This window comes from Bombyx mandarina, chromosome 04 (assembly GCF_030267445.1).
Source record: "Bombyx mandarina strain Sakado chromosome 04, ASM3026744v2".
In the NCBI taxonomy this organism is placed as follows: domain Eukaryota; kingdom Metazoa; phylum Arthropoda; class Insecta; order Lepidoptera; family Bombycidae; genus Bombyx; species Bombyx mandarina.
Window position 1 is genome coordinate 4,254,334 of NC_143211.1, and position 22,305 is coordinate 4,276,638.

General features: G+C 36.9%; 1 protein-coding gene across 1 annotated transcript in view; it reads left to right on the forward strand.

The window, feature by feature from the left end:
• Wnt10 (Wnt oncogene analog 10) overlaps positions 1-22,305 on the forward strand; it is a 41,205-nt gene that overhangs the window by 14,161 nt on the left and 4,739 nt on the right. The window contains exon 3 of the mRNA XM_028180021.2: positions 11,430-11,722. Coding sequence (XP_028035822.2) covers positions 11,430-11,722 — 293 coding nt within the window. The remainder of the gene's footprint in view (positions 1-11,429; positions 11,723-22,305) is intronic.

A 22,305-nucleotide genomic window follows, 5' to 3' on the forward strand; every position in this document is an offset into this window, starting at 1 on the left:
ACATTTAAGCTTATGAAAGTGGCACATTCTGAATCCATTTACATTTTTATGCACGATTATAGTATAGATCGGCTTATTGTAAGTTCTTCATTGAAATCTCCGGCTCATTGCCGACGCATTACACCGGACTCATTTAATTCTGTAACGCACGGTCTTGGAGCTGCGACATCATTTTGTTTAAAAAATCACCGCAACCACCCCACACGTAGAACCTTCGAAAACACATAAAGATATTGTTACAAATATAAAAACTTCAACAAGACGATAAACAAATTTATTTATCACGCTGCGACCACATGAAACAACCAATAATGTCACAAGATTACATTAAGAATTGTAGGTGGTAGCCATGATCATCGGTTAATGCCAAAACCAGTCTCGATCGATGCATTAAATTCTTCAAGAGGCTTTATTATTATTTTTGTTAAGATCGACCAAAAAAAAATGCAACTAAAATATCAAACCAATCGCCATCAGCCATTACAATCCGAATTTATTACGACGAAAAATTTTTCACGCACATTACGAGCGGACCAGCCGGACATTATACTTGGACGCGCTAAGACCTTGCCAGTCGTCTTTATGTCTGCATTTCGGTGTGAAAAGGCATTGTCGACCTCGTTTTTTCCACGATCATCGCACACGTTGACGTGAAAATTTACGAGCATGGAGGATGTGAGACAACAAATAATAAGATGGTCCTTGGTGGCCAGGTGAGGCACCCGCTCCCCGCGATTTCACGCTTCGTGTGGGTCCGACCGACGCCCCTCTGCCAGACCCGATCAGCTCTTCACCAATTAATACGTTAACCGGAATTCACTTTAATGATTACGTTTGTGATAAAGCGAAGAGTTTGTGGATTGTTTATATATCTTTTATTAGCGTAATTAAAAATCATTTTTGTTCACATCTCATCAGGTAACCATCAGAGATACGATCAACTCAGTACAATACGAATTTTATTCCGTTATGGCAGATGTTTATCTGGCAATGCGAGTAAAAGTAAAAATTTTACGACGTGTGTATTATCCATTGTGTTTTCGTCTTTATTAGTATTGGTAATGTGGCGTAACGACACCTTCCGGCCCTTCATCGACACGACTGCGTTTAAATTGAAAAATTGTGAAAAAACAGCGTAACTAAACACTTAAACATCTTTCTTAACTTGCCCATTGTTGAGGCTCCGGATTGAAACGGTCGGACAGGAGAATGAAATGGAAAAAAAAAGTTAAGAACAAATCGAGAGGCTTTTAAATAGGATAATAGCGATCGATGATCGAAGAACGAAGATAACAACGATTCCGGACCGTTGGCCCTTTCTGCCCAAACGTGTAGACACATTGATGAAAGAACGGACGGATGGCATTTGGACGGGATTGGTTCCGCTACCCCGAGATCCTCCACACGTCGTTAGCGCTCTTGTTGTACGTGACGTTGTTACAATACCTGCACAACGCTCTCCGAGATTTAATGACCTTTGTGAGGCTAATGAGAGCATTGTCGGAAAATGTTTCGCCTCGGGCGTTAATAGTCGATTGTCGACGAGATTAGCGCGAGGAGAGGTCTCGTCGCAAGCGCGGCCGCGTGAGAGAATGGCGCGCGACGGACCAGCCAGGGTGGCGAACATGCCTCGATACAAATCTTACGGCGCGCTCGCACGTGACATGAATCCACGAGCCGACCGTCTCATAAAAAGTGACATTTATTGGCGTCTTATATCAACTTTGCGTCCGCAGGTGACGAAGCGCCGACGGCAATGCGCGGTTATGACGCTGCAAAAACATAAGACTCTTATCTGGGTAGCCGTCGTGGGAAACCGCCGGTCTCTTGTGAGACGTCTTTATCGAGGAATGTTTTTGGATTATTTTTTGTGACATCACACGTCGCTCTAATGATTACGTACGTGAATGTTACGCATCGAGCGAAATGTCAAAATAATGCCTTAATTTGGGGTTGTGTCGAAAATGTATCAGATGTTTGATGATAAAGCATAATCGTTGGCCTAAAATAACAAATTTAGTAGGGTTTTGAGCGTACCGGGACGTGTCGAAATGTCTGTGGGCGATGCCTCTCGGTCCTGTAATGGCGATAACATCTCTCTGTGCGTTACCGAGTCGTGCTCCTTCAGATGCCTCTTAAGCTGTGAGAAAAAACGCACAAAAGCTCCCATAAAAAGCATGAATCTGTCCAAAGTTCTCAGTTTAAGACGTGACATTGAGTGGTTCTTTTTTTGGTTTGACCATTGTTCATCGTCAGTTTATAATAGACTCTTAAGGGTTAATTAAGTCGAGTAGGGTATTAGTGACCGTGCTGAATTTAGAAGAAATAAATTAATAGAGGTATGAATTGACGAATTTTTTATTTGTGTTTTATTAATAGCTCATGTAGCCACAAATTCACGGACGAATTGTGTTCAAATTCAATCAGACCCCAATGATATCGCGATCAAAATTCCACCGCTCACTATAACATATAAGGTTGAAGTCTTAGTGAACTCTTAAAGCTTCAGTTTCAAGTCACGGGGTGTGCTTAATAAGCAGTTGTAACATATTGACATCGACAATACCAGGCTCAAAAGTCGGTCTTTGTCTTCTGTGAAATGCAGAAGGACAGGTCACACTTTTTAGGAACTCCAATTAAAATACGCGTAGATTCAGTAAATATGGGTTTAATTTTGGAATTAAATTTCAGACTTCACTAATTCTTTCAATAAAGTTATCATCTCGAATTACTCGTTTTGGATTTCCGTTTGAAATTCTGAACTAATGTTCACGTAAATTTTGAAAATTTTTATATTGCGTAGAATGATCTCACGACCCACTCAAACTTAAGTCATTACCGGAGTCCAAATATGAATACCGATACCCGTCTGAAAGTTCGAGTTTCACACTTTATAACGCCTTTCCCACTCTTTTATAAATCCGTTGAAACAACGGAATCCCAATAGTATGGCGATCTTGTTTATCAGTGAAAGATTCCAATCAATAATCAAATATTATCCTATAATTAAATCAAGTTACGGTTCAATATTCGGTACCCTGGTTTGCTTTCAAGAACAAAAAATATGTAAATTAAATTTGTTTTACCGATATTGTACAACCCAAAATTTAGTATCGGAACATTCGTCAAAAATACTACTTTATTCTTATAAACTTATTATTAAACATCCCGAGCGAATCATCTCAAGGTGGACTCACATAAAAAGTCAGCTCATTTCATTTAAAGTTTGATAAAGCGAATTAAATTCACATTAAATCAGCACCATGTCCAATGAATGAGGAACAACTTTCAATGGAAATTGTTTCCCGTCAACCGTTCGGAGGAATGCTTAATACAGTCTCGTTTATGCCCATTACCGATACGCGTTCGGTTGCTTTCCGATAATCGACACGAGAAAAACATGACGCGAACTCATTCATTTTGGCGCCAGATTTATAAACTACCCGGTCGGATGCGAGAACAACACGAAAAACTGCTTCTAAAGTCAGCGAGGGTACAGTCGTAAATCACGCGCGACGTGCGCGGAACCACGTGAATCATTACGACTTACACATCAAAAACGAAATTGCGGACACACGGAAAAAGCCGACCACCGCCGGAGACAACCGGAAAAACCATTACTTTATGCGCATTCGATTGAATAAAACGTTCGTGTTTCAACAAAGAACACCGGATTAAATTAACGATAATTTAAATTAGTATTTACAGAGTCCGTACCTTTTTGTTAGCTGGCTACACTCGCCGTATACGGGACAAAAGTAGATTCGCGGTTTTAATCCTTCGATTCTCAGAATTGTCCGCTGAGTCCGCCATCCGATCATATTCGATTGCAGATAAATAAACTTATTATAATATGTTTTTAAAACTGATAATAAAACTACTGCTTATTGTTCTCAAAAAATCACAAAAACTTACTTATTTTTCAATTAAAACAAATTACGTCGGAACTTATTTATTTGAATTGCAAAAGTCAATAGCAAATCGGGTTCCACTTTTTCTCTTAAAAATCCGAATAAAGATAATGACAATTCATGCATTATTAAAACAAACACACGACAAAAAACGAACGCGCAAGTGTAGGGGAAGAATTTAAAATCTGTCACCCCCTTAGCGATTCAGAACATTTGTCGTAAAAAAAACCTTCGTAAACGAATAATCGGAATTCATTAAAGTCGATTAAAGAATTCGGCACGGGTATCGAATGCGGACGATAAAAGACCTTATGGTCGACTAATTGGCGCAAATTGACACTAAAACGTGGGATGTTAGTAATTAAAACACAAGCACAACCAGACCTGGTGCAGTTTAGTCGGGTACATGTTTTTGTGCTTGAATTTTAATCGAAACGAATAATTATAATTGTTTGTCTAATGGCGTGAGAGACGAATCGATTCTCAGATCGTTATTATACAATATATCTATCAACTTTTATATACTAATATTCTGATAATGTGCGATAGAAAGTTACGTAACATTAAACATATGTAAGTCAACAGACAGACGAACAAATCTTGAAAACGACACAATACTTCTTCAACGATAGGGCCGTAGCGTCCGTATAACTCGTGCTCATCAAAATCGATCAATCGGCCGTATTTATAAATCGCAATATATCGATACTATCGCGACACGACCATCGACAAAATATATAAATTTGTCAGGGGCAAGAAAACCCATTTCGGTTCAAGGGAATTTATAAATAAACAATAAGATTACCTTACTTGGTGTCTGCTTGATGAAATTCATCACGATGTGAGTACGATGCGAGGTGATAACCATAGTAATGCGATGCTTTATAACCTTCGATTTATCGGATCGGGCAGTGTATGATCTGAAACGGTGTGGGTTCTTCAATAGTCCTCCAAATACACATGCTAATGCTGTATTCAATATCCACGTTACAAACTTTCTAACAATTTGAAAGCAGAAAATATTCCGGAAGCCAACCCTATCATACGCCTCTCACAACTTACAGTCGACATGAGAAAGTTTTTTTTAAATAAATACACGTATGTTATTATGAACTGAAAGCCAGTGATTGTTAGGTACTTCATCATATTAAAACTCTTTTATATTTTGTTTTACAAAAATAAGTCATGTGATTTCGTTTACAGCATTTACTGAATGCTAAATGACATTTAATGAATTTCTTCATAGAACGATTCACTTTCCGTGGGACTTGATTTCTCGGTCGGAATTAAATGTTTTAATAGTCGCTTATTTATATACCAATAGTTAGTAGCATCCTTTAAGTGTTTACCTTATAGGAAAAAAAAAATAAACGGCCTCATTACAAATGTCGTTAAGTATAAATACGGATCAGACGCGTGTATTAATTCATCTTAGCGATCACTTAACAGAGATAATACTTGATTTGTAATGATTATAGTTTATTAAACGTGAATCATTAAAATATATAGGTAGGTGCTTACGTTGATTTTTCGATAAAATGTACCATGAACTAGGGATGATGGTATTTTGTATCGATTTCATTTGTATTCCTAGGCAGTGTAGGGTACTCAGCGCTTAATGGGTCGATGGTTGGTTGAAAACATTTTTGTTTTGTTGAGATTCACTCCGACTCTATACATTGCGCGACTTCATAAAATGGGGATATTAGAATTTATACTAGTTGTTTAAAATTTAGTACGTTTTAAATGTTTTTTTTTTATTGCCTCTGTAGGCAGACGAGCATACGGCCCGCCTGATGGTGAGTGGTTACCGCCGCCCATGGACTTCAGTAATGCCAGGGGCAGAGCCAAGCCGCTGCCTATGCTCTTCTAAGGATTAATGCCAATTGTTTTTAATGCCAAAAACCAATCTCCGCGCCCTTCCAATTAACGATACCTATCTGTGAAATACGAAATTATGTCTCGTTTCTTTGTTGAGCAGAACGAATGAAGGACGTAATACGTTGAATAAATTGCACTCACAGATAAATAAATATTATTTAATTTCCGGAAAAATAATACTTTAAAATAATCTCAATTTTAATGTTTTGATATCTCTAATGTTTGAGGTATTTTTAGTATTTGATCAGCCCAACCGGATATTAAGTGGTTTTTTTTATTGCCCTTGTAGGCAGACGAGCATACGGCCCACCTGATGGTGAGTGGTTACCATCGCCCATGGACTTCAGCAATGCCAAGGGCAGAGCCAAGCCGCTGCCTACCGCTTAATACTCTCCACAAGCCTCGTTTGAAGAAGGACATGTCATAGCGCTCGGGAAACACCGTGGAGGGGAGCTCATTCCATAGCCGGGTGGTACGTGGCAAAAAAGACCTCTGGAAACGCACTGTAGATGACCGCAGTGGCTCCAGGTAGTATGGATGAACTCTACTCCGGTGGCGGGCAGTGCGATGGTAAAAACGAGATGCCGGTATCATCTCGAAAAGTGTTTTCCGGAGCCTCCATAACATAAATGCCATCACTGACTTTGATTTTTTCAATTAAAGGATCCTCTTTTTTTATCGGGATCTATTACGCACGGTTCTCTAGCTCTAACAGGAGCGTCCTATACCGTCGAACCCAGAGACTGGAATACCTACATCTACCTACATATAAAAATTTACAGATATTCAATTCAATACACAAACAAGCAGCAAACATACTTGTTCGCCACAGGAATGTCTGCGGTGTTGGAATTGAAAGCATAACGCTTGACGCCTAGCTCGTCAGCGAGTCGAAATCAATATTTGTAATTGTTTTGTTGATAGCTGACAGTCCACTTCTCAAACTGGAACGTATGATGGCGTCACAGGACTAAGGACAGTCGTATTTTCCCGAGTGGAAACAACTTGCACAATACAAGTATAAATTCCATGCGATTTTGAATCACATGTACATAAGTACGATGAGCTACAAAAGCGCACGACTACAGCTAACGCCATCTATCGGCTATAATGTGTAGTTGAATGGTAAAACAACAATTTTCAATCTTATACATATAAATAAGAATATCTTTGGTGCAGATGGTGTACGATATGATTTTGTAGAATGACAAATCAAATCGAATCAAACACACTCTAATAACGTAAAAAACTTAACCAAAATAAATGTGTGCTGGGTCTTTACCCACTGCGCATGTCGGGAGTTGAATTTAAAAAATACGACCTTAATGGTCACACAAAAGCCACAATTAATTTTCCTTAAATTGTATTCAAGCCTTAACAAGATTTTAGAACATAAATATGATGTTTCTATGCAATTCTAGAGCTGAGCGCATATTCAGATTTTAGACAAATCTAAACAAAGATGTTCTAATGATTTCAAGACAAAATTTTAAAACTTTTTTTGGAACCGGGAAGTATTTATAAATAAAAGGAATCTCAGGAACTTTATAACGCTAGAGTTTTTCATTTTACTCACATCAATGCGATTATGGGTTTTAAAAAAAAAAACATTTTTGTATATTTTTTCGTTTTAAATGACGAAAAAAAAAACATGATGTATATAATAAATTAAATCGAACCTAAAATGTATCACACCGGCGCGCAGACAGATCATTCTTAAATGGAACGTCTGGCCACGAAATAAAAATCCCATTATTTTAATAAACCGTATCTTTGGACGTCAATTAGGCCACGATTGAGCCGAAAGCCACTAATCCTCCGAGATAAAGCACCGATCCTTTATTAATCACTCGATACAATCGAATTAATTTACTCGATTCGACCATATCCGAGATATCGATATGGTACCGAGTCCAGCGCCGGTCACCGGGTATTTGGATAAACAGGTTTTTTTAATTACTCAATAGGAAGGTAATGTTGGTGCGTCCGCGTTATCAAATAATTATTGTGAAAATAATAAAAGGATAATATTGCATTTTCAATGTTGCCATCGATAATACTTGATGGTAACAGGAAAAAATATTTCATTTTTCACTTTAACGAAAACTAACAGTTAGCTTCAGCGTCAGATACGTTAGGAATTAGTGTAATAGAATGACCAATTACACGTATCTATAAATAGTTACACAATTAAATATGTGAACAACAGAAAGATAAATATTCTAAAAGCTAAATGTTGTTATACCACGGTGATCACGAGAAAGGTGTTTTTAACTGTTGGTGCGAGTTGCTGTTACCAAAGCCGAACCAAGACATAGCTACTCTTTAATTAAATATGTCAACGACACTGGTGGTTTTCACTGGTGGAAGGACCTCTTGTGAGTCCGCACGGGTAGGTACCACCACCCCGCCTATTTCTGCCGTGAAGCAGTAATGCGTTTCGGTTTGAAGGGTGATGTAGGCCGTTGTAACTATACTGAGACCTTAGAACTTAAATCTCAAGGTGGGTGGCGCATTTACGTTGTAAATGTCTATGGGCTCCAGTAACCACCTACCACCAGGTGGGCTGTGAGATCATCCACCCATCTAAGCAATAAAAAAAAACAAAGATAAATATTCTAAATTAAGGTGTTTAAGTGTTGACGTGAGTTACTAAGCCAAGACATTGCTAGTTTTTAACTACATAGTCACACAAAGAGAAAACAGTCGATACGACTCTCCTAGTTTTCATTTCGACGTATCAACTGACATTCAAAGGTTGCCTAGGGAAGAAGAAAACTGGAATAAAATTAATATAGAGCGTGATCATTTATTGCACTAAGTAAATTGATTTTGGTCTATCGCGTTTTATGCTGTCAACGAAGTCGTGTCTGTAGTCATTAGACAGCGGCTGGTTTGTGTCCCCAGTACCTACTGCTGATGTTCTTATGTAATGTTGATCAGTCAGCATCAGTTGGGCCGTACGTTTGTCTGCCTATAATGGTATAGAGGTTATGACAAAAGGAAGATCTTTTCCACCGAGCCGGTAGACCGATGATGTTGTTGTTTTTTTTCCTACCTATTATAGTAACCTCGAGGGGTTATTCTAGATTCGCCGAATTAGTAGGTGAGCTCATGGGGCTCAAACCTGATGACGTTGCTAACACTAACCCTAGCAAGGAGCGTGCTTCGCAGAATCTACCACCGGATCCGAAACGCGACCAACTGAGAAGATCCGGCGAGAAACTCAATGGGCTGTGTCTGTGGGCTAATTTACTCGCCGAGCCCTTCGTCGCAAACGACGGGTTCGACGAGAACGATGACTAGTGCTTGAGGTACCTAAAAGCACCGTTACTGGATCGGGAGAATCCGAAATGACGTATTTTGGACGACGTCGACTGCTTTCCATACGGTCCGCAGTTCGGAACTTGTATATTATATCCAAGCTTATCTTGAAAATCTCGTAAGTGAGATTCTGGTATCTGTCAAATACCTTGTGTTATACGAAGGCTACTCGTCGCAATGGCATTTAAGAAAAAACTTTATTCATGTATTCCGATCCGAAGATTGGAACAGCCTTGGTGCGATATAACTGAGTCTTCGATTTGACAATCACGCGGGCATCGGTTGTCTGTACGTTTATCGTACGCTTAACACCAGATCAATCGTGAACTCATTCAGTCATATAGAGCAACAGGCCGGCATCACACAGCTGCATCTTCTGACGAGCATCCCTAACTAATAGACCTACTAATTGCCTCGTAAGACCCTCTGACATTTTTCCTGGTCATAACGCTAAAAATCAATAATTTAAACTCAACAAAATCACGTCAGAATACGCCTGCCAAACAAAACATTAAATCATCGACAAATCATAGTTTTTCAAACCAATAAAACTCCGATGATGTAAGCATAAAGATAGTCCATAAATTTCGATACACTCTATGAAAACACGTAGCAGGTGGTATCGGATCTCGGCAGCATAATTGCCCATTAAAACGGAATGGCTCTTAAAATAAGCGAAATGCCTATTCAGCGCACAATGAAATAGCGAGGATAGCACATTATTAAACCACGAAGGATTACACTTGAGCACAATTAAAAGTAAGCAGCGACAGACGGACCTAACTCAAATGCAAATACCGCATCACACTATTTATGGTAAAAAGATTACATTGTACGAGAGCAATAGCTTATCTGGACATCACGAATGGGCTCACCGTTTAATTTATTGCAATAAAACAGATAAATGGTGGTTGCGAACGTTCCGCGTTCCTATAAATCGAAGAGCTTCCACTACTAGTTCGCGCATGATAAATGCGAGGACGCGTACCGTTCGGAATGTACATCAACCCTCGTTTGCTTTCAATTTATCGTCGCTTATAAAAGTATTTAATAAAGCAGTAATGGACTGTAACACAAACAATGTTTTCGTTATTTAACAATATGCTCCGTATATCATATTGGTGTTTTTAAGCAATGTCACGAAAAACCAATAACAGCGTTTTAAATGGTAGCGTCCGAGTTCCGCTAGAGTGAAATTTACGATTTCAATGTTTAAATCGAACCTGATTTCCGGTATTTCTTAATTTATATACACATACTTTGTAGATATACCTACATAGTTACTTAAAGAAGAAGAGGATCTATACGATTACTAGCTGGCCCGGCAAACGTTGTTTTTGCCATATAAATTATTTCTAGGAAAGATAAATAGCTTAGATACCGACTGCAGCGCCATCTGCCGGGCTGATTTGTGACTCTACGCCATCTAGGGCGCGACCCAAACGCATACAAAAAAAAATCATTCAAATCGGTCCAGCCATTTAAGAGGAGTTCAGTGACAAGCACACGTACAGAATAAATATATATATAAAGATTATTATGCATCGATCCAGTTTCCCTGCGAAACCTTTTACCGTACCTACGAATGTTCCAGACTATAATTTTTATTTGCAAGATAAACTAGTCACCCGATCCATTATTTATTTCATTGGCTAAGAGCTTTACATGTTTCGATATCTTGTATTTTCTCATAGATACACGGTTTTGCTTAACATGATCACCGCGAGTAAGATACAATTTGCGTGTGGTCCGATTCGCATGGCAGATCGTTTAAATGCGAACGAAGTTGTCGATGCGTTTTGAATAAAACTTAATATTCATCGATTATGCAGCTTGTGATAAAAATTCTTACAATGTTGGACACTTTGTAAGATTTCCGCAACAAATTCGAATCGTTTACCAGTTAGTAATACAAATTAAAAATGTATGATAAAATATTTCGGATTACCACACTTTTAAATGTTAAAGCGGTTTCATTTAAAATGTGATTGTGATGTGATTTTATTGGTGGTAGGACCTCTTGTGAGTCCGCACGGGTAGGTAACACCGCCCCGCCTATTTCTGCCGTGAAGCAGTAATGCGTTTCGGTTTGAAGGGTGGGGCAGCCGTTGTAACTATACTTGTGACCTTCGAACTTATATTTCAAGGTGAATGGCGCATTTACGTTGTAGATGTCGATGGGCTCCAGTAACCACTTAACACCATGTGGGCGGTGAGCTCGTCCATCTAACTAAGCAATAAAAAAAAATATGTTTTTTTGAACAAGCCCACCCACGGCTCTAGAGCATTCGATGATGAGTTTTCTTTTTCCAGGCTTCCGCGAGTCTTCCTTCCTCTACGCATTGACCGCAGCCGGAGTTGCCCATGCAATTGCAAAAGCCTGCGCCCAAGGTCGACTCCTTTCGTGCGGGTGTGACGCGCTTGGTTACAGAGGCTCGCACGACCACCGGGGACGGACGAGAGTCAATAATAAATGGGAATGGAGCGGGTGCTCTCACAACCTGGGCTTTGGTATTGAATTCTCGAAGAAGTTCCTCGATGTCAGAGAAAAGGTCGACGACTTGCAGTCGAGGATAAATGTCCACAATAATGACGCTGGGAGATCGGTGAGTTTTTATTAATCGGTGGTCTCAATACTGCAGCGATTTCTAGCTGGTTTTCTGAAAGTGCTTTAACATAGTATTAATTTTAAAAAAATACGTTCACAAGTTTGCGCCTAATTACTATTATTGGATTACCCTACGTGAGTATTGTGATCCCCCATGCACTATTATACTAAACTACCCACTCAATACCAGATAGGGCGAAGTTTCCTCTACTCATCGACAACGCTTAAGATAATTATTATAAATGCAAAATCTATTTTCACAGTTCCAGCAGTTTATTTGGAAATAAAATACGAAACATTTGTAATATTTAATTATTTACAAAATTTAACACTTGAATTAGAAGCGTTTAACATATTTGGATTTCTAATTTATTTCCCGTTGCAGTAAATTAAATAATTTCATATGGACAAAAAACATTCGGGCGAGACGTCGTCTCGCTGAATCATTAACTTGAAAAAACACAGATATATAAAATATGACGTGCGTATTTCAATCAACACCGATAAAGCAACTTAAAATATATTAAACAGTGATTCTACTTTGACTTATTGGAGCAGCGGTATCTTTGGTCTTCCTAATGTGACACGCCTTCAATCATAGCCCTTATTATTTATTTTATTTATTTATTTATTACACTTCATGTAAAATTTACATTGGCGGACTTAATGCCTAAGGCATTCTCTACCAGTCAACCAAAGGTAGTGCAGAGTAAATAGTGGTAGGTGCAATGAAATTTATATTAGGTTACGAATACATAAAAAAAAAAGTATATCTACATATATACAAAATCACATATACATATACATACATATATACATACATACATACATATAATAGTTTATACAGTATTAAAAGGAATATATTAATAAATTTCATTAACAAATAACTTCATATTAATAAGTTCATGACGATTCCGCTAACTTTTCCAACAGCCTTCGCCGAACCCTTAACTTGAACGTGCAGCGGTTAGTAATATTAATAGCGGTTAGTAATAGGTTAGTAAATTATTACTAATATATGAACCTGTTTTTTTTTTATTGCCCGTATAGGCAGACGAGCATACAGCCCACCTGATGGTGAGTGGTTACCGTCGCTCATGGACGTTAGCAATGCCAAGCCACTGCCTACCATCGACTGTTAGTAACATTGAAGGGCTATACTAGCTTCACCCTGACTGATGGGTGAGCTCACGAGGCGCAGCCTGAAAGAATTTGATAGCATCTGCCCTAATAAGAGCAGTGCTTCGCTGAATCTACCACCAGATAGGAATCGCAATAGCGCTGCTTTGTTTATCACTTTAATTTAACAATATTTTAATCGAAACAACTTGTACAGTTCCCGGCGATAAATATAGGACATCGACCGTGGGAAAGAGTCGGTTAACTTTTGCTTCGTAGATCGTTATAACTGTCGCACATTACCTAATTGACATTTAGTCTCCATAGATACCGGATCGTTAGTGTTTCGTCGCACACAGGTAACGCCCTACAACAAAAACAAAATTAGACGACTGTCTCTTTCTAAATATCGATGTGCAATATTTATTGCCTGGTACTGTACACGTGTTTGTATTTATTGTCTTAAGATTTAAGGTATATATAATTAATAATAATAATAAAAAGCCTTTTATTCAGATCCTAGAAAACTTAACTTTAATGTAAATTAGTCCCTTATTTTAATTTTACACAGAGGCCTCCTTCAACCTTTTCCACTCATGTCTTTCTTGAGTCATTCTATTACATGTGACGCCTGGCACTTGTCTTATGTCGTCATCCCATATTTTTGGTGGTCTACCTCTTTTTCTTTTACCTTCTCTAGGATACCATCGTGTCACAATTTTTCTCCATTTATCTTTTCTTCTTACCGTATGCTCTGCCAACGCCATTTAAGTCTCCTATCTACATACTTACTTTAATATATTTGTGATTGGTGTGGTGTATTATGATCCCGCATTGTAAGATACCACCATCCTGTCAGACGTTCCGGCTTGAAGGGTAGGTTAGTTGCTATTAAAATACAAAGATCTCATGTTTTAATAAAATTCGGTAAGCACTTCGCAACTAAAGGCCCATAGCTCATAAACCCACTTACAGCAACAGAAGCATGAATGAATAACATAATTACGTCACAAGAACTGGTAACTTGAATTGAAAACAAATAAACGAATCTTATTTAAGTCAAGCATCATCGCAAAATATTCAAAAGACATTTTCAGGGCCTAATTACTCACTTGTGAATAACTTTGTTTATTTTCTGTCAATGTCAGTGCATAATATAACCTTTGATCACTAGCCGAATCAAATATGTACATAATAATTTATTATTTTGTATTTTATTATACATATTGGATATTTTTACTTTTAAATTAAGTACTTAATGCAATAGTGCTATAGTTAGGTACATTATAAATGTCGAAAAACAGGATCAGAATGTTTTTAGCAACGTATTTGTAATAATCATTATTGTCGAAAGATTTTTTTTTATTGCCCTTGTAGGCAGTCGAGCATACGGCCCACCTGATGGGGAGTGGTTACCGTCGCCCATGGACTTCAGCAATGCCGGGAGCAGAGCCAATCCGCTGCCTACCGCTAAATAGTCTACAAAATTTTAAATTTATCTTAACATGTACAAAGTTAATGTTCAATTAAAGGTCTCAATACGAAGTTTAAGTAATTTTTTTTAAATAACGAGTCAGTAAATTGTGTACTCTTTACAAAAAAAAAAAAAAAACTCGAATTTTCGTATTTCCCAAAACCAATTCCATTCATGTTACACGTCCAAATTACGTAGACCTATAACGATATGAAGTTATCTCCCCGACACGGGTCTACTGTCGCCCACAATAGCCAAGAGGGGTTAAATTATGTAAGTGTCGAAATTGGTACGGCGAGGCGTCAAATGTTTGGTCCAAAATTGGAGAGCGGCTTGTGGGCGTGGCCGGGTAATCACCAATGTGGGTGGTCTACCAGTTAAGACTGCATACCTATAAAATATCATATTATATTGCATTGGTTCGCTGTATCGGTGATCACACCCCGTTTATGAGCTATAAAATATCCCATATGGCGTTCCATCGAAAGTATAAAAAAAAAAATACGCGCTCCGCAATCAGCGCTTTTATGACATTTTAGCGGATTAAGACAATAAATTTTTAATAATACGATTAAACAATCTATTTTCGTGTTGACCAAAAAACCGTAATTGCAAATTCATTAATTAATTACGCTATTTTTCTAGATCATAAAAGAGCTATCTAAAAAAAACAGATGATCGTTCCTAAAATCGAATAGCTATTTTATACACAGGCAACCTCACCCGATGTTAAGTGGTGGCGAGAGACCATTTAAGATACAAGATTGAGGTTTCAGTTGTATTGGAATAATGATTATTGTTGCGCTGTGGTAAATGAGAGTGGACTGTATTTATTGCCTCTGAGATATTTATCAATCTTTATGTGACAAATTAAAGATTGAAAATATGAAATCGATGCGTCACCCTTGGCGGCTGGAATTGAAAGAGAAAACGTTTGGCCTAAAGGTCTAGGATACCAGGCCATAAATTCCACAAAAAAAGGGAAAAAGTGTCATAGCGGACGTCAACTCAAGATTTTCTGATGAATATAGAATTATGGTCGAAAATTAATTCGAAGGTCGAAAATTATATATTATATAAGTTTATAATAAATATTATAATAAATAAATTCTGTGATGCACGTAATGTAACACGCACAAAACAACGCAATTGACGCTAGGTCTGTTGTCTCGGATGATGAAGGGGGCCTCACGGCAATCCATACTCCACAACAACGACTGCTTAGTTTGGCAAATTAATATTTGTTTTTCTTATAGGTTAAAACGTAATTTACCTATCGATTTAACTTCACTTCCTTACATAGCTAACGTCAAGTTTTTATCTAGTAATAGCAAAAAAACTATTAAAAACAAACCAAAAACGTTACTTAAACATAAATTCGATGTTTGAGCATCGACTAGATAAATGCTGACACTACCGAATGACCGACAGCTAAGCCAAAATACCAGACCTACCCAAAAGGATTACTTCTAATAATTTAATAGGCCTCTACAATCTAATAATAAACATGTCAAACGAAAGCTAAATACATTATCACAAACGTAAATTTATCATTCAAAAAAACGCCAAACTGGTCAATACGGTCTCTTAGCAAATGAGATAAGAATCATAAGTCCGTTTTTAACTGCAAACATAAATTTGTCGAGAATATTATATTAGTGTCCGTAACAAAATCTGACATTTAAACGGCATACCAAGTCTCTTGCTTACCGATTAAAACGGATTTACGATACAATACATTTTACGTCCGTTTGTAGTTTTTTTTTTTTTTTTTTTATAATACAAACACGAACGTTAGATACAAATTATTTAATTTGTAATGAGTTTATAGTTGTTAATTATATATGTTAAAAATTGAGAGCGTAATTTATTCGGACCCACAGGCGGCCAGTGACATTTATAGCGAGATAATTAGTTTGTTTCCACTCTGGAGTCGTGTGATTTATGCGAAAACAAAACGAACGCAAACGGCCAAACGTTAGGGGGACATAAGAGTCGTCTATTATCAAAGGTGGCAATCTGTGCATTTGGACAAAATTCTTTTATTGATATGTCAATACAGATTGATTTGAATATAATCGTCTCCTTCAAAGAATACGGTTCGAAACCTGCATTAAATAAAGGTTAATAGTTAACCTGTTATTTATCTAAGATGTCGTTCAGAAGAGTTTTGTGACTGCCAATGGAATACAAAGTCAATAATTCATTTTTCTGATTTACCAATAATTGTCCAAAAGTCACATTGCCGGCTTTGATAATAGTCGACTCATAAGTCGTTTTAAAAAAAAAAAAAAACTGATACCTAGTCGAGTTTCATTATTGAAGATCGCTTCTGTAGTTTTGTGTTTTGTATTTGAACCTAGATGAGTAGGTATTACTGAACTGCGCAATTTTTGAAGTTATACTTCTTTAGGCGCGTTATGAAAAATTGATGAGAGTGAAATTTTACGATGCGCGCGCACCGTGACACAAAATTAACAGTATGAAGTTGCCCACTAAATCGCTCATTACAATACGACCCACGTAATTGAGCGAGTCTGAATACAGCCGCAGTTGAACTTTCGCGCATGTACACTCGTAAAAAAAAGTGTTATTAGCATTCATTTTTTAGTAATATAAATGATAAAATTATTATTTAATATGATTCATACTAAATATTATTAAATTATTAATGTTAAATATTTATTATTAATTATTTAATATTAAAACAAAGAGAATAAATTTCATAAAAATAAAGTATAACTTCTTACGCGCGTACAAAAGTACACGCACCCTTTTTTTTAAGCGTAGCAATTTTAAGATGCATCAATCGTTCTCAAGTATTTGAGACTGCTGGAGAGCTTTGACCACATGACTCAAAGCGGGTGAAAAGGGGATGGAAAACATTATTTTTCATAAATTCAGACACACATTCGGATGTACACAGGATAGCTTAAGATCTACTGTTTACTGGTGGTAAGACTTCCTGTGAGTCCGCACGGGTAGGTACCACCACCCTGCCTATTTCTCCCGTGAAGCAGTAATGCGTTTCGGTTCGAAGGGCGGGGCAGCCGTTGTAACTATACTGAGACCTTAGAACTGATATCTCTAGGTGGGTAGCGCATTTACGTTGTAGATACCTATGGGCTCCAATAACCACTTAACTCCAGGTGGGCCGTGAGCTCGTCCACCCATCTAAGCAATAAAAAATATAAATAAAAACATGTGTACAATAATATATAGAAATGTGATTATTTTTTATTTCCGATTTTCACGGGTCATACATGAAATTGCAACTAATAAAATCTTCGGTCTTCTTAATAGACACCCGTGAACATGAAAACTGTAAAGTAACCTATACGTACAAATAAATAAAATAAAAATAAAAACAAACGCGAGATAAAATCCTAAAGCTCACTTTAATTACAGTTTGTACTTTCAAAAATCAGTTTTTTTAAATAAAATTTTCCTTGTTATAAAAATTCGCGATCTGATAATATCTTCTACGGAATTGATCATAAAGCATTTGAAAATTTCTCCAGAGTATTTATTAGTTATCAAAGCTGTATCTAAATTATCGTTCAAATATAAGTAATAGTACTAATAAATCATTTACATCGGTCTATAGCCTGTCGCCTGTGGTCCTCTTAATTACCGAAGTTTATATCGAGATAAACGAGATTGTTGCGTTAATGTTTTAAATCACTTAAACTGTAACACAGCGTGGACCTTAATAGGTATAGGTATGATATAAAAAAAATAGAACATAGGACACACAAAAGACAAACAAAGGACCCCAAGTTTACATTATGAATAATAATAAAACCAAAAGTCGATTGACCGTAATTTTAACTTTCCAAATTCTTAAATTACTTACGTACTGGTGTTAGGAAACATTACAGGAAACATAAACCTATGCCTAGAACTGCTCCATAGCAATCAACCCGCTGAGTTTCTCGCCGGATCTTGTGTGTGAATCGCAATTCCGATCCGGTGTAGATTCAGCGAAGCACTGCTCTTACTAGGACTAGGGCTAGGGTTAAAAATTCTCTCACGTTTAGTCCGTGAACTCACCTACCGGTTCACGCCAAGTTGGAACAGCGTCTTAGGCTACCACCGATTAGGTAGGGAAAAAAGCAATAATGCTATCCGGTTAAAAGAGCGAGACAGCCGTTATATTTACAAAAAAATACTTTCGAGAATACGACCGCGTGTCTTAAGGTGTTGTATTCACATTGTAATGCTTCTTAATAGAAATATTATATAACTACTTAATAGAAAGTGGGCTGTAAGCCAATGAATACTAGCTTGGGTAAATTGATAAATTCGCAACATTTAAAAACTAGTAATAATTTTTCTTTTTGAAAACTCAATGACGATTATTTTTTATGTAATCCTCCTTTTAGGGCGTTTGGAAAAACATACCTATTTGTATTTTTAACATGTTAAATAGCCAGAGTTTTTCAAGTTTTCAGTTGTCCAAGTTAGTTAAAAAACGAATCTGCGATCATATTATATTTTGCTGGATTTTCGCGTGACTACGAAAACTGTGCATTATTTTAAACATCAGAAATGCAAGTAATACAATGAAATTAGTAAAAGCGATTTTCATTAAACACCTGTGAACACTTCGAATCTCCATTGATGAGCTCCGTTTTCAACGTAATATCTCTTTTAATTCTCACTAACCTGTTTGCTTGAAAAGAGCCTGTCCCACTATTATAAATGCCGTTTCAAAAAACCATCCCAGCTGTCGTTCGACAAAAAAAAACCAGACCGGAATGCCTTATTTATCAAATATTTAATATTACAATTATAACCACGACCTGTGGCGGCGCGGGGCTAAATTGACCCATTAATGGAAAAGCGCGGCTGGTGGTCTCGGACCCCACACTTGACCATTGTTCGAAGGCATCCAACGTTTTGTTCCGAGGCCACATAATTAACAGGCTACAAGAGAAAGATCTACGTTAGACACGCTCCCTCGATGATATTTTTATTAATGTCAAAATTACATTCGGCTTCGTTCGCGCCGGGCGATGTTGGTTGAAATTTTTTTTTGTTGTCAATTTAATAAGTTATCGTGCTATTAAAGAAAATCCTATAAGTAGTTTTTGATGAATATTTTTCAATATACACTATAATCGTAATGAGCTTTTAAAAGAAAATATTAAATATTCCTATAGCAATTTCCCAAGTGAAAGTTCAAAGGAAAATGAAATTCACGTTTTCACAAGACGATCTTTAATGCTGAGAAATGCTGACTACTGATGCAGGTGAGTTATTGGCAATCGCGATTTGGGTATTTAGTATAGGATGTAAAACGGCCGATTAAGTGACGACTTAAGAGAAGCAAAAAAAAAAGAAAGAAGTCGATGAAAAAGTACCGAAAACCGAAATCAATGATGTTTATTGAGGCACCATTTTTATATCTCGCAAGGGTCTTTGATAAAGACGATTATTAAATCAGAACATTTTAACGGGTGTAAGGAATTATTTTAGTAGCATGTTTTAATATTAACAGAAATCATTGCTAGTCGGTCAATAAACCAAAAAATAAACAGGAACTAAAATACTATCTATTTTCACTAATTTTCTGATGCCGCAAGCAATGTAATTTAAAACAAAGACAATTGACAAACGCGGTCACTGGTAAACGATTATTGATTTCCACTAAAAAGAGGTAGTGCACTTTTCACATTCCAGTATCTGGAATGGTTCAACATATTCTGGTTACCATTAAGCATTACTTATTTTTATAGACTTATTCTGGTTGTGCATGGAACTTTAAGCTCAATGTCCACGTCACTAATAACAAATCTCTAACCGCCTTACCAACCATAAATGCTCACAAAACCAACTTAACAGTATCCACAATATTATAACAATACCTCCATCGTGTTTCTTACTTTGTTCGCTAAGAATTCTGACTTCTCTGATGGACACTGTTGTTGTTACCGTCCATCGATTACTGTCACTGTCCAACGGGAAGCTGTGACAAACGACGCGTGAAAGCATTGAAAACAAACAAACATACTAAATTGAAACAAACATGTTATTGTTTATTTATTTTTGTTTACTTTTACGCAATAAAATTTAAAATTTGAACATACATTGAAAGCTTGCTCGTTGTTGTAGCTAATGCAACTCGATCGACTAATCAAGAAAAACCCATTGTTTGGCGTAGAAATACAAAGGAAAAAACCAAAAAGTCTAGTATACTTTTAAAAATTAGTCACAGTATTAAATTTAAAAAAACTAAATTTTTGTAGTGCCTTCCAACTAACTACACCAAATTTGAATATCGCTACCCGGTGACATTAAGACCACCAAAAGTTTATAAAGACACAAAACATCTATACTCATTGGTCTGTCCATAAACATGACAATAAACAACCTAATCTCTATCTAAATAGTTTAACCATTGACTCAATAAAACTAAACTGTTATTGGTTGAGAATAGTGATGTAACAGTATTTTTGAAATATCGATGATAGCTTTTAGGGCTTCACATTTCGCAATAAAAACTCGAAAATTTATTGAGTACAGAAACAGTTTCTTTTAACAAAGAACTGTTTATTCACAATTTGTATTAAACTTAGGTTTGTTTTAGATGATCCCGCAATTTATCAAACAGATCTATCCTGATTTCGGAAAACAAAACACTTAATTATTCGCAAACTATTGATCTTGAGATTTCTTCTTCTTACATATCTTTATATATAAGTACTAGATGATGACCATTTTTTTTTGATAACGCCATCTTGTTATGTCTTTAAAGCGGTTAGTTGCCCTCAATTAAGAAAAATAGTATTATTATTCGCCAATAGATGCCGGGAAGAGTCGATTATTGAAAACACGAATAAAACAACATTTTCTGAAAATAAATCGTAGCTAGATCGATTTATCGCCCCCGAAATCCCCTGTATACTAAATGTTATGAAAATCGTTGGAGCCGTTTCCGAGATTCAGATTATATATATATTAATATACAAGAATTGCTCGTTTAAAGGTATAAGATACATACATAGGTGTCGCTATAAAATTTGTTTAGCTGAAATATTTTTTTACAAGACGCTTGCTTTCGAGGCGCACTTTTAGAGAATCAAAATAATTATAATGTAAGGTCTTTCATATGAGTATCATAATTTAATTTAATCAGGTTTATTTCGTTTTCTCGATAATTCTTTAACTGAAATTTATATTCAAGTGAACAAATAATTTTTTTTTTTTTTTTTTTATTGCCTATATGTGTGGATGAGCTCACAGCCCACCTGGTGTTAAGTGGTTACTGGAACCCATAGACATCTACATTGTAAATGCGCCATACAACTTGAGGTATAAGTTCTAAGGTCTCAGTATAGTTACAACGGCTGCCCCACCCTTCAAACCGAAACGCATTACTGCTTCACGGCAGAAATAGGCGGGGCGGTGGTACCTACCCGTGCGGAGTCACAAGAGATCCTACCACCAGTAATTACGCAAATTATAACTTTGCGGGTTTCATTTTTATTAAACGATATTATTCCTTCACCGTGGAAGTCAATCGTGAACAATTGTCAAGTACGTATTTCATTAGAAAAATTGATACCCGCCTGCGGAATTCGAACGCCGGTGCATCGCTAAATACGAATGCACCGGACGTATTATCCTTTAGGCCACGACGACTTCATATTGTATTTATTGTGTATCACGCTACTTAACGTTCTAAGCATACTTAAATTATACTTTATATCGATTAAATAATACTAAAGTTTGATCATCGTAAGTAACATCACTAGTTAAGACAAGTTGCGACCAGGTCACGGTCACACGTCGTGTGCGGCTTAACCAATAGTCAATTTGTCGTTCAGATTAGCTCCGCTCATTTTGGTAGCTATTATCATAAGGCGAACGCTAATCGCGCTAGATATTACGTCGTGACTCATGTATCACAACACTAATCGCTCGTTCTGCCGCAGTTTCTCTACAATTCATCGTTTGTACACCACATAAATCGATATTAATAT